This window comes from Palaemon carinicauda, chromosome 1 (assembly GCF_036898095.1).
Source record: "Palaemon carinicauda isolate YSFRI2023 chromosome 1, ASM3689809v2, whole genome shotgun sequence".
Classification (NCBI taxonomy): domain Eukaryota; kingdom Metazoa; phylum Arthropoda; class Malacostraca; order Decapoda; family Palaemonidae; genus Palaemon; species Palaemon carinicauda.
This window is the reverse complement of record NC_090725.1, coordinates 253,212,000-253,226,443: the sequence shown is the minus strand read 5'-3', so window position 1 is coordinate 253,226,443 and position 14,444 is coordinate 253,212,000. Positions and strand designations below refer to the sequence as shown.

Below are 14,444 nucleotides of genomic sequence, written 5' to 3'. Positions count from 1 at the left end.
GCATCTCCCTGTTGACGAGATTCATCCAGGGGGACTTGAACGTCTTGGCAGACTGTCTCAGTCGGAGGGGTCAGGTGATACCCACGGAATGGACCCTCCACAAGGACGTGGGCAAGAGTATTTGGGCTACTTGGGGTCAACCCACCATAGACCTCTTTGCCTCCTCGTTGACCAAAAGGTTACCAATCTATTGCTCTCCAGTCCTAGATCAAGAAGCAATCCACATAGACGCGTTTCTACTGGATTGGTCTCTTCTGGACTTATATGCATTCCCACCATTCAAGATAGTCAACAAGGTACTGCAGAAGTTCGCCTCTCACGAAGGGACAAGGTTGACGTTGGTTGCTACCCTCTGGCCCGCGAGAGAGTGGTTCACCGAGGTACTTCAATGGCTGGTAGACTTTCCAAGAAGTCTTCCTCTAAGGGTAGATCTGTTACGTCAGCCCCACGTAAAGAATGTCCATCAAAGCCTCCCCGCTCTTCGTCTGACTTCCTTCAGACTATCGAAAGACTCTCAAGAGCTCGAGGCTTTTCGAAGGAGGCAGCCAGTGCGATTGCAAGAGCGAGGAGAGCTTCTACCATTAGAGTATACCAGTCGAAGTGGGAAGTCTTTCGAGACTGGTGCAAGTCAGCATCTGTGTCCTCGTCCAGTACCTCTGTAGCCCAAATCGCAGATTTTCTTTTACATCTGAGAAAGGTTCGCTCCCTTTCAGCTCCCACGATTAAGGGCTACAGGAGCATGTTGGCTTCGGTCTTTCGACATAGAGGCTTAGATCTTTCCAACAATAAAGATCTCCAAGATCTCCTTAAGTCTTTCGAGACCTCTAAGGAACGTCGTTTGGCAACTCCTGGATGGAACTTAGACGTGGTCCTAAGGTTCCTCATGTCAGACAGGTTTGAGCCATTACATTCAGCCTCCCTGAAGGATCTCACCCTCAAGACACTTTTCCTAGTGTGCTTGGCTTCGGCTAAAAGGGTCAGTGAACTTCATGCCTTCAGTAAGAACATCGGCTTTTCTACAGAAAAAGCCACTTGTTCACTTCAACTTGGTTTCCTGGCCAAAAATGAACTGCCTTCTCGTCTTTGGCCTAAATCTTTTGATATTCCTTGCTTATCAGAGATCGTAGGCAACGAACTGGAAAGAGTATTATGTCCTGTTAGAGCTCTTAAGTTCTATTTAGCTCGTACTAAGTCATTACGAGGTAAATCTGAGGCATTATGGTGCTCAGTTAAGAAACCATCATTGCCTATGTCAAAGAATGCTTTGTCATATTTTATCAGATTTTTAATACGAGAAGCTCATTCTCACTTGAATGAGAAAGACCGATGTTTGCTTAAGGTTAAGACGCACGAAGTTAGAGCTATAGCAACCTCCGTGGCCTTCAAGCAAAATAAATCTCTGCAAAGTATTATGGACGCGACTTTTTGGAGAAGCAAGTCAGTGTTCGCGTCATTTTACTTAAAAGATGTCCAGACTCTTTACGAGGACTGCTACACACTGGGTCCATTCGTTGCAACGAGTGCAGTAGTGGGTGAGGGTTCTACCACTACATTACCCTAATTCCAATATCCTTTTTAATCTGTCTCTTGAAATGTTTTTAATATTGTTTTTTGGGTTGTACGGAAGGCTAAGAAGCCTTTCGCATCCTGATTGATTTGGCGGGTGGTCAAAGTCATTTCTTGAGAGCGCCCAGATTAGGGGTTTGATGAGGTCCTGTTGTATGGGTTGCAGCCCTTAATACTTCAGCTCCTGGGAATCTTTCAGCATCCTAAGAGGATCGCTGGGCTTCGTGAGGAAGACAGACTAATAAGGCAGAGTAATCGTCTAAGTCGACTTCCTTACCAGGTACCTTTATATATTTGGGTTTTGTTATGATATAACTGTCAAAAACTCTAAGCATATACGCTGTAAACTTAATTAACTCTGGTCTCTACCCACCACCATGGGTGTGAATCAGCTATTATATATTCACCGGCTAAGTTAAATATTTAAAAATGATATTTTAATTATAAAATAAATTTTTGAATATACTTACCCGGTGAATATATAAATTAAAGGCCCCCCCTTCCTCCCCAATAGAGACGCAGCGGGATGAGAAAAATTGGGTCTGTTTACATGTATATGCGGTATCTGGCCGATAGTTGGCGCTAGTGGGCACACCCGCAACCTTCATAGCGATCGCTCGCGAGTTTTTGTGTGTTTTTTCTGTCGAGCCGCCAGAGGGTCAGCTATTATATATTCACCGGGTAAGTATATTCAAAAATTTATTTTATAATTAAAATATCATTTTAAGATGTTGCAAGAAATGCAGCAGAAGCTTTCATCTTTTATGAAAGGCTACCAACCTACTGAATCCTCCTCTCTTAACACTAAGCGGCGCAAGGCGGAGAGTCGGCGAACGCTTGTTGATAAAGTTTCTAAATGCATTGAGTGTGCGGCTACGTACAGAGATGATCGAGAAAGTAAACGTTCTTCACTAAAGTGTTCAGCGAGGCGTGATGTTGGGCGTCCTCCCATCGATGTTGAACGCGAGCGTCCTCCACGACCTGACGTTGAGCGTGATGTCAGGCGTTCAACAGAACGCGAGCGTCCTCCAGAGTGTGACGTAGAGCGTGACCTCAAGCGTCCTCCAGAGTGTGACGTAGAGCGTGACCTCAAGCGTCCTCACATCGAGCGTTCAGAGCGCAAGCATCCTCCCATCGAGCGTTTAGCTGAACGCTAGCGTGACGCCAGGCGTCCTCTCATCGAGCATTCATCGGAACGCAAGCGTTCTTACATCAAACGCCCTCTTGTATGCGATGCAGAACAACAAACATCCAGACAGGACTTTGAACATAATGCAACGGTTCTTAACTCTAATCGTGCGGATCGCGAGCGTTCTGAGGAGCAGCGAGACTTGTTATCAGAGGAAGAAGCTGATATTCCTCTTTCACCTTCCGAACCCTTTGAGGAGTTATCTGAGGATGAGGACTCTAAATCTTTTCGTCATTTGGTAGACTCAAAGAATCTGATGAAGATTTTTCATGTTGAGTTCCCAGAGTCTTTTATTCCTGTGGCTCCACGATCGCTTCCATCAGAGTTTACTCTAGGGAAATCTAAGAAAAAGTCTCTGTTCACTAAAATGGTGGTCTCTCGTTCATCTAAAAGAGCACTTAAATTAATGGGAGACTGGATGGGTGCCAAAAAAGAGCAAGGGAAAGTGGCCTTCGCATTTCCCCCTACTAGGTTGGCTTTTAGGTCTAGAGTTTGGTACGATATGGGAGAGGTTCTCGGCTTGGGAGTTCCTGCCTCTGCCCAAGGAGATTTCTCAAGCCTGGTAGACGTTCCTCGTAGATCGGCCATGCGGAAGACTAAGGTGTTTTGGTCTACCTCTGAATTAGATCATTTACTCAAAGGTGTTTTCAGAGCCTTCGAGGTATTTAATTTCCTTGATTGGACTTTGGGGGCCTTGGGCAAAAATATGACTACACTCAAAGAAGGAGACTTTTCGAACCTAATCCACATCATGTCCTGCATGGATAAGGCGTTGTGAGACGGGGCTAATGAGTTAGCTGCAATTTTTACAGCAGGAATTCTCAAAAAGAGAGCCCAATTGTGTTTGTTTCTGTCTGTGGGGGTTTCATTCTTTCAGAAATCCGAATTATTGTATGCTCCACTGTCGTCATCTCTGTTCTCACAGGACCTTATTAGGGAGATTTCTTCTTCGTTAACACAGAAGGCCACTCAAGACTTAGTATCGAAGACGGCAAGGAAAGTGTTGCCATCATCTTTCGTTAGCCGCAAGCCTAAAGAAGTTGCTCCTTTTCCAAAGTTTTCTCAGCCCTTTTGAGGAAAGCCTTCTGTTAGAGGTAACTTCAGATCAGATGGAAGGGGAGCTAAGAAAAGAGGAGCAAGATCAGGGCGAGGCAGAGTCTGACTGATTTTGCCTTCAGGCAGTAGGAGCCAGACTAAACATCTTCTGGCAGGCAGGGGAGAAGAGGGGTGCGGATCTTTGGTTAGTCCAACTTCTAAAGAAGGGCTACAGGATCCCCTTTTTAAATCAACCTCCTCTAAGGTTATCTCCTGTGGATCTCTCTCCCAGGTACAGGGAAGAATTAAAGAGGCAAGCATTACAGCTACAAGTGTCTCTTTTGTTGGAGAAGGGAGCTGTAGAGAAAGTACAGGACTGGCAGTCTCCAGGCTTTTACAACCGCCTTTTCCTGGTTCCCAAGAACTCAGGGGGGTGGCGTCCAGTTCTGGACGTAAGTGCTCTCAACATCTTTATTCAGAAAACAAAGTTCTCAATGGAGACGACGAAGTCAGTGCTTGCAGCAGTAAGGAAAGGCGACTGGATGGTATCACTGGCCCTCCAGGATGCTTATTTTCATATCCCGATTCATCCGAAATTCAAGCACTTTCTGAGATTCGTTTTCCAAGGAGAGGTCTTTCAGTTTCGAGCCCTGTGTTTCGGCCTCAACACCGCCCCACAGGTCTTCACGAGGCTTATGCTCAATGTAGCAAGGATGCAACACTCAAGGGGCATCAGAGCCTCCCTGTACCTGGACGATTGGCTTTTAAGAGCTCCCTCTCAAGATCGCTGCCTGAAGGATCTTCAGACAACACTGAAGTTGACGGAAGAATTGGGTCTTCTGGTCAACAAAGAAAAATCTTCACTGGAACCATCTCAAGAGATTGTATATTTAGGAGTGATGATTAAGAGTCAAGTTTTTCGGGCTTTTCCGTCTCCCTTAAGGACGAAGCAAGAACTTCAGAAGATACGTGGGTTCCTAGGAGAGCGGAGGTGTTTGGCGAGGAAGTGGATGAGTCTGTTGGGGACTCTCTCCTCGTTAGAACAGTTCATCGCTCTGGGAAAGCTGAACCTTCGACCACTCCAATTTCATCTCAACTCTTGCTGGAACAAGGAGAAGGATTTGGAGAAGATGTGTGTTCCGATCACGGAGTCAATGAGACACTGCCTCCAGTGGTGGAACGACCCAATCAAATTTCAAGAAGGTTGCTCATTAGAGCTGAAGAGCCCAGACCTTCTGACGCCTCGGACTCGGGGTGGGGAGCAACACTGGGCAATCTGGAAACATCCAGGGGGAAAGGAATGTTTTGGCAGACGGTCTCAGCAAGAACGGACAAGTCCTATCCACGGAGTGGACTCTACACCTAGAGGTGTGCAAGAGTCTGTGGAAACTTTGGGGTCGCCCTTGTATAGATCTTTTCGCGACTGCAAAGACCAAGAGACTAGAGACATATTGCTCCCCAGTGCTAGATCTCGAGGCAGTACATAGAGACGCGTTCCTGCTAGATTGGGCAAATCTAAATGTGTATGCTTTTCTTCCATTCAAGATCCTGTACGCGTTCCTGCTAGATTGGGCAAATCTAAATGTGTACGCTTTTCTTCCATTCAAGATCCTGTACAAAGTTCTTCAAAAGTTTGTGATAAGCGAAGAGACCAGAATGACCTTGATAGCCCCCTCTGGCCCTCAAGAGAAAGGTTCATAGAGGTACTGGAATGGATGGTGGATACTCCCAGAAGCCTTCCTTTGCGAGTAGATTTACTCAAACAGCCCCACTTGGTAAGACTAACTGCCTTCAGACTATCGAAAGACTCACAAGAGCTAGAGGCTTTTCGAAGGAGGCAGCTAGGGCGATTGCAAGGGCTAGGAGGTCTTCAACCATCAGAGTCTATCAATCCAAGTGGGAAGTTTTCAGGGAATGGTGCAGGGTCAACTCTGTTTCCTCTTCCAGTACCTCTGTAGCTCAGATTGCTGATTTTCTTTTATTCCTGAGAAAGAAACAAAGCTTTTCTATGTCAACTATCAAGGGATACAGGAGTATGTTGACAACTGTGTTCAGGCACAGGACCCTGGGCCTTTCAAATGATAAGGATCTACAAGAACTAGTTAAATCCTTTGAGACAACAAAACAACAACACCAGGATTCACCAGCTTGGAATCTGGATGTTGTGTTAAAATTTCTGATGAGTGACAGGTTTGAACCCCTGCACTCTACATCTATGAAGGACCTCACGATGAAAACCCTTTTATTGGTTAGTCTGGCAACAGGCAAGAGGGTTAGTGAAGTTCATGCCTTTAGTAGAAATGTGGGTTTTCTGGACAGTAAAGTGATCTGCTCATTACAATTGGGTTTTCCCGCTAAGAACGAGCGCCCTTCCCAACCTTGGCCTAAGGCCTTTCAGATTTCGCACCTGGCGGACGTGGGTGGAAATGTGCTAGAGAGAGTTATATGTCCAGTAAGGGCCCTCAAGTTTTACTTAGACAGAATAAAAACTTTGAGGCAAGTCGGAAGCACTGTGGTGCTCGGTGAAGAAACCTTCCTTTCCAATGTCCAAGAATGCTCTGTCTTACTTTATTAGACTTCTAATTAAAGAGGCTCATTCTCACTGCAGTGAGACAGACTTTAGTCTTTTGAAAGTAAAGACTCACGAAGTAAGAGCGGTGGCAACTTCAGTGGCATTCAAGCAAAATCGTTCCTTGCAAAGCATTATGGACACAACCTTCTGGAGAAGCAAATCTGTGTTCGCCTCACACTATTTGAAAAATGTCCAGACTCTACTGTATATGATGACCGATATACTCTGGGACCGTTTGTATCAGCGGGTACAGTAGTGGGAGAAGGATCCGCCACTACTTTCTCATAATCCTAATACCTTTTCTTTCTCTTGGAACTTTTATTTGGTATTTTTATGGTTGTCTTGTGGGGATTGCGACAGTCTTCCGCAATCATTGATTTGTCAGGTGGTCTTTTTTTATTTCTTGAGAGTGCCCCGGAATGGGTATTAGAGGAGGCTCTGTCACAAAGAGGTGTGATCACCGGTTGGCAGCTCCTAGGGATCTTTAGCCTCCTGAGAGGACCGCTGGATCTCATTAGGATAGCAGACATAATGGCAGAGTATCATTGAAGTCAGCTTCCTTATCAGGTACAAAACCCTTAAGTTTGTTTTGTATTTTAGAAATTCTTAAGCAGAATTCCAACTATATTGGCTGTCTCTAACCCTCCACCAAAGGTGTTAATCAGCTATATATATAACCACCAGATAAGTCTTGTGTTTAAAAATTTTATTTTCATTATAAAATAAATTTGTGAACATACTTACCTGGTGGTTATATATAATCAAAATCCCCCCCTCCTCCCCTCTAGAGACTAGAGGCATGGAAGATATGAATACCGAGGGAATGGTTTCTGGGTACCTCGCCAGGGGTACATAGGTAGCACACCTGGCTATCCAATCGGCGATTGGCGTGAGTTTTTAATTTTTCTGCCGTGACGTCAGGGACGTAAGCTATATATATAACCACCAGGTAAGTATGTTCAAAAATTTATTTTATAATGAAAATAAAATTCTTATGGTAGGAAACGTTCAATTTTAGCCATTAAGGGATGTAGATCTGTGCCTAAATCTGTGCTCTAGATCTTTCCATTTGATTTATTATAGCCATTGTATTATATTGTATTAAATTGTATATCAAGTTCAATTTTGTGTAACTTGTATGTGGTTTTACAGTATTTAAATGATCCTAATTTTCAATAGTTGAAATTTTTATTTTAATGATCTAATGAATAAAATCCTTTTCCTGTTGACATTAGCTTCAGCTAAACACATTAGTGGACTATAAGCACTGTAAACCAAAGTAATATTTGGGGAACACGAGAATTTTATCCCCATTGTCATCCTTCAGAGCCAAAAGGTATTTTAAGGCTAAGAGTTTGCCTTAATTTTTTTCACATACCTTTTCTGAAAATGGGTGAAACAATTTCAGCAGAACCCAGTTTCTTGGTTCAATAAGAGCTATTCAGTATCATTTGGACAAAATTCAGATATTAGAGGTAGTGGCCTTAATTTATTTTGTGGCATTAAGGTCCTTAATCACCATAGGACCAAAACTGTGATATAATTCATAATTTAAAGTATAGTCATAAATAATTAGATATAAATCTAGTACTGTAAAAGGCATGAAGGGGAAGGTACATGATATGTGAATATGACCAAAAATGCAATATCATTCATAATTTAAAGTAAGGTCACAAAGAATTAGATATAAATCTAGTAAAAGGCTTGAAAGTGAAGACACATGATATGAGTTGGCCAACTACTTCCCTTAAATCTTTTAGAAACCTTATTTTTTTGGAAAGTTTTTTTGCAGCAGCTCAATGGTTTACCAAGTCAATTTTCACTAAACATTGTCTCAAACAACCCTGGTTGAGTTATTGGCCCATAGTGATTGCAGGGCTGTTGTCTAATTAATTATGAGTTTAGTTGATTTTCCACTCCCTTACTTACAAGTATATGGATTTTAATTTAATAATTGATTTGGAATTAATCAAAAGTATCATTCGAATAAAAAATAGGATTTAGAGGCAAGCTACAGTCTAGTATTTTAAATGTAGTTTTATTATACAGTGTGAAGTTCCATTAGAATTAATCTAGATCAAGTCAGTAAATTGTAACCATGGTATATTGCTTTCAATTGAATTTATTGTATCTCTTTCCTTCAGTGTCTTTCCACCTCCATTAGAATGTGGAAGTCAGCAATATAAACAAGGGTGGTTTGTAGAAATAAACTAAATTTTAATGATAAAATTTCTTTTTTCTTTACTCACCTGATGTTCAAATACATTCTCACCTTCCTCCCCACTGCCTAGTGGTGTCAAGAGTATAGAGATAATGTTGACTTTGGAACTCAAGAGACAGACAGTGGCACGTCAGGTACCACTTATCTCTAGAATGTTTTGTTCTTACTAAGGGCATGTGTTTATGGAAGGGAAAGGAAATGGGAATATTTTTAAATCTTTGGAATTTTATCGGTAAAGGTCGATTGAACTGAGCATCTTGAGAAGAAGCAACATGAACATCAGGTGAATATAGAAAAAAAGATATTTTATTTTCATAATATTGTTTATCATAGTGCTATTGGGAAGAAGCCATTCATACTTGAGAGAGGGGTTTTGACTGAAATATTTGTCAGCTTTGTAAAGATAGTCTTGCTATTAATTACTAGTGGAATACATATACATAGCTAACTGTAGTTTCAGGTGAGAAAGACTTGGCCTCCATTTAGTTACAAGGTGAGGTAGCCATTGCTTCCATAAATGCTCTTTTGAAACTAGAAAACTTTGTTCAGTACTTTGGCTCATAAGCCATTCTTAACTGTGCCAATATTAAACAAAATACTCAAACTATGCAATAGGTGGAAAATTTATTTATTTTGTTACCAACTAGTATTTTAGTGCTTTTACAACAAATCGAATGCTGAGTTATAGATACCAAGTGCAAACATGTTGCTGTTAATAGAACTCACTGTTCAGACTTTAGGCAAATTGATGACTTTATCTGTTCTCACGAGGTGTAGTACATAGCAGTTCTATGTTTACGATTGAAATTAATAAAAGTAATCACTAACTGTGTATTGTACAATGATATAAACACAAGGGACATCAAAAGCAATTTTAATTAAATGATATATTACTAAATCATTGAATACAGATAATTTTACTTAGTCTATGCATATAAAATTGTATTAAATGTGTTGTAGATTTGTTCAATAAATTACTTTCCATTGAATCAAAACCATAAACATATTATGTGATGCAAGTATGACGGTTAGATTCTATGAATTATTAAAATTTTAGGCCTATACTATAAGATACAGGCATCATCATGGGTACTTATATATAATGTAAAACATATTTGATTTAACATCCAAGTTTAGCCAACAGAATATTCCAGTTTTTATCAAATTCTGGATTTTTTTTATTCATATAATTCAAATTACCGAAGTTCATTGCAGTTATTTTGCCTTAACTTTTATGTTTGCTCTACTACTGATGGTGTTTACACTGTATACCTACTATGTATTATGTTTCTCTTCTAGGCCTCCTCTGGAGCATTTTTGTCTAAAGTTTTATTGAAAGGTACTTTTTTTGTTTAAAACAGGCGTTATGCAGCAGTTGATTTTAGCAAGTGGAAGCGATGATGATATGGGATCTCTCCTAGGTTTGCTGCACTCAGCCCCTCCAATTGAATTACAACTAAAAATAGATATTCTCAAGGTAATTTTATTTTCATTTGATACTAGAGTTATCAAAAGATTTTTTGTATAAAGGTTTAGTTACTGTATTTGATATAAAAATTTTGTCATTACTCCTTCAAGCAGTGAAATTTAAACTTATCTTTGTATTCCTTCCTTATTTGTTGAACAATTATAATTATCAGTGTTTTCCCAGGCTGTAATGACAGCACTAAGAACACTTGTAAAAATTTTTCAGTTGAAAAAATTTAAATCTCTTGAAGTCCACATACTGATATGTAAGAAAGGCTGTATCTTGAGTCATTAATTCTTTGCATATTGCAAAACAAGGTTGAAGTTTACCATATAGGTATTTAAGTTTCTGCATATATATATATATATACATGATATATATATATATATATATACATGATATATATATATATATATACATGATATATATATATATATATATATATGATATATGTATATATATATATATATATGATATATGTATATATATATATATATATGTGTGTGTGTGTGTATATATGTATATATATAAATATATATATATATATATACACATGATATATATATATATATATATACATGATATATATATATATATATATGATATATGTATATATATATATATGATATATGTATATATATATATATATATATATGCATATATATGATATATATATGTGTGTGTGTGTGTGTATATATGTATATATATAAATATATATATATATATATATATACTGTGCATATATATATTATATATGTGTATATATATATATATATATACAGTATATATATATATATATATGTATGTATGTATGTATATATATACAGTACAATATATATATATATATATATATGTATATGTATATATATATATATATATATATAAATATATATATATATATACACTGTAATACCTCGACATACGAATGTCCCAGCATACAAGGAATTTAAGATACAAGGAAAGTTTCGAGTAAATTTTTGCCCGGAGATACGAGACAAATTTGAGATACGAGAATACGAGACGATTCCCTATGCGGCTGCTAGGTTGCCGAGTGTGCGAGAGGCTGCTCACCAGTACAGCATCGCTCATTCTTTCCTGTTGTTTCTCCATCGCGTAAAGTTATCTCCGAGCATCGGCTGTAGTGTTTTCATTTTTTACGTGTTTTTTGCGTTAATCAGTACAGAATTAAGTGAATAAGCAATGGGTCCAAATCAAGTGAGTGCAAACAAGGGTAGTGAAAAGAAAAAGCATACGATAACAATTGAGATAAAGCATGAAATAATAAAAAAACATAAGAGTGTGTAGTGTACGAGCGACTAAGCTGGCTCGCCAATATGAGAGGAGTGCATCAATAATATGTACCATCCTCAAGCAGAAGGATGCTATAAAGAGCACCAAGCCTTTCAAAGGACTAACCATCCTTTCCAAGCTGCGCAGTGATATTCATGATGAGATGGAGTGACTTCTTTTAATATGGATAAAGGAAAAACAGTTGGCGGGAGATAGCATCACCGAGACGAACATCTATAAAAAGGCCCGCAGAATCTATGATGACGTGAAAGGAAAGCAAGCAGCTGAGAGAGGGGAGACTTTGACGCCAGTGGAAACCTTCAAAGCCAGTCGTGGCTGGTTGGATAATTTCAAAAAACGGACTGGGATATACTCGGTTGTGAGGCATGGGGAAGCAGCAAGTTCCGACTTGAAAACAGCGGTCGACTACGTCAAAACCTTTGCCTCAGTTATCGCAGAACAAGGATACATCCCCCAACAAGTGTTCAACTGCAATAAAACTGGCCTTTTCTGGAAGAAGTGGTCCAGGAGGACATTCATCACGGCAGAGGAGAAGAGATTACCGGGCTATAAACCCATGAAGGACCGGTTAACTCTAGCCTTGTGTGCCAATGCCAGCGGTGACTGTAAGGTCAAGCCACTGCTGGTGTACCACTCAGAAAACCCACGTGCTTTCAAGAGCCAAAGGATCTTGAAAGAAAAACTACAAGAGATGTGGCGCACTAATGTCAAGGCTTGGGTTACGCGGCATTTCTTCACAGAATGGGTTAATCTGTGCTTTGGTCCAGCAGTCAAAATATATTTGGCCGAGAAAAGCCTGCCAATGAAATGTCTCCTGGTCCTCGACAATGCCCCTGGTCACCCTCCTGGTCTCGAAGAGGACATTCTTGATGAGTACAAGTTCATCAAAGTCCTTTATATCCCACCCAACACCATGCCACTCCTCCAGCCCATGGACCAACAAGTAATTTCCAAATTTTATAAAACTGTACACGAAGCATTTGTTCAAGAAATGATTCGATTTCATAGACAACACCAATCTCACCCTTCATGAATTTTGGAAGGAACATTTCAATATCGTCCATTGCTTAAAAATTATTGACGATGCATGGCAGGATGTCATACAAAGAACTCTTAATTCAGGATGTAAGAAATTGTGGCCAGCTTCCGTCACTGAGAGGGATTTTGAAGGGTTCGATACGCCAGACCCTGTTAAACCGGAACCTATTGTGGTGGATGAAATCGTGTCTCTTGGGAAGTCCAATGGGGCTGGAGGTAGATGAGGCAGACATGAATGACCTTGTCGAGGAGCACCAGGAAGAGCTCACGACACAGGATTTGATCGAGCTCCAGGAGAGGCAACATTCGGAGGTGTTGTGGGAGCTCAGTAGCGAGGAGGAGGTGGAAGAGGAGGACCGCCTTTCTACGAAGGAAATCAGAGACATGTTAGCGAAGTGGCAGGAGTTTTCTGATTTTATGGAAAAGAGACACCCGGACAAGTTGGCGTGTTGTTGTGCGTTAGCCTTTTGTGACAAAACTTGTGTATGTCATTTTCGTAACATTTTGAAGGGGAGACAAAAGCAAACATCCCTAGATAGGTTCCTTTTAAAAAGGTCGGCAAAAAGTGAAGGTGAAAGCGAGTCAAAAAGCGAGGCAAAAAGAGCCAAGTCGGAAGAAGAAAAGTAAAAAAATGAAAAGGAAAACAAAATTAGAATTAAGTTTAGTGTAACGTAAGATTAACATTTATTTTTAAGTGTGTGTACAGTTAGCTAATTTAATTTAAGTTAACTTTAAAGTTTAAGTTATGTTATGTAGTGTTACCAAAGTGTAGCGTACCAAATGTCTTGCCGTCAAGTCTCTCTCCTCGTTTTCTCTCCCTCCTCCTCCGCACACACCGCCGTTAGTCGTTACCGTCTGTCTCGAAGGTAAGACCTCCATAATAATGTCACATTTTATTGCAGATCATAACCAGTACATAGGTATTTGTTATTTTGTGAGTGTAGGCTGTGAAATAGAACAATTAAAAACATGTTATGCACTGTAATATACTGTTTTAAGGTGTTTTTTTCAGAGGATGGGAACGGTATAACAATTAAAAACATGTTTTGCACTGTAACTTACTGTTTTAAGGTGTTTTTTTCAGAGGATGGGAACGGATTATTTTTTTTAATTTTATATGGGAAAAATTGATCCGAGATACGAGTGAATTGACATACGAGCTCGGGTCCCGGAACGCATTAAGCTCGTATCTCAAGGTATTACTGTGATATATACATACATATATATATATATATATATATAAATGTATATATATATATATATATATATGTATATATTTACCGGTATATATATATATATATATATATTCAAATAAGCCATATATATTTTTGATACATTAATGTCTGGATTCTCTTAACGACCTCGGGATCAGAGCCCCAGGCGAAATCACACAAAGACAAGAGCTTGGGTCCGGCAGGGAATCGAACCCTGGTCGGCAAGCTTGTATAGACAGTGACTAAGCCACTTGGCCAAGTGCAAACAAAGGAAATAGTGAAGAATACTGGCGTGAACGAGAGGACAGTGATGCGCTTGGTGGCCAAGTTCAAGGCAGGGGGTAGCGACGAGATCCCTTCTCACTCCCATGCTGGTTCCCCCCCCCCCCCAGAAGATTCCTGATCGTACTTTAGTGATTTTAAAGCGAAGCCTAGAAGAAAATCCTACATTAACTGCTAAGCAACTGAAAGAACAGAACCCTAAATTGTTGAGCGACGTCAGTGTTCGTACGATTCAGGAAAACCTGTCGAAGCGCCTCGACTACGAGAAAGTGATCCCGAGAAAGAAGCCCGCTTTAACTGAGAGACAGAGAAAGAGGAGGGTTGCTTTTGCCAAGACATACAAGGATTGGACCTTGGAGCAGTGGCGAAGTGTCTTGTGGAGTGACGAAGCAACCTTTTGTGTGAGTGAGACGACCGGGGAAAAAAGTGTGGAGGCGAAAGGGGTCAGATCCTCTTAAGCCTAACTTGACGGCCAAGACAGTAAAGCACCCAGCATCGCTTATGGTATGGGGTACGTTTGCCTACAGTGGTGCCCCAAGCCTTGTTGT

The 14,444-nt window shown here is 40.2% G+C and overlaps 1 protein-coding gene across 4 annotated transcripts in view; it reads left to right on the top strand.

Moving 5' to 3' along the window:
• The window catches only part of bchs (WD repeat and FYVE domain containing 3 bchs), a 748,678-nt gene that overhangs the window by 184,850 nt on the left and 549,384 nt on the right, over window positions 1-14,444 (top strand). For all 4 annotated transcript variants that reach the window (XM_068389148.1, XM_068389155.1, XM_068389143.1 and 1 more), the window contains exon 13: window positions 9,945-10,060. In XM_068389148.1, coding sequence (XP_068245249.1) covers window positions 9,945-10,060 — 116 coding nt within the window. The remainder of the gene's footprint in view (window positions 1-9,944; window positions 10,061-14,444) is intronic.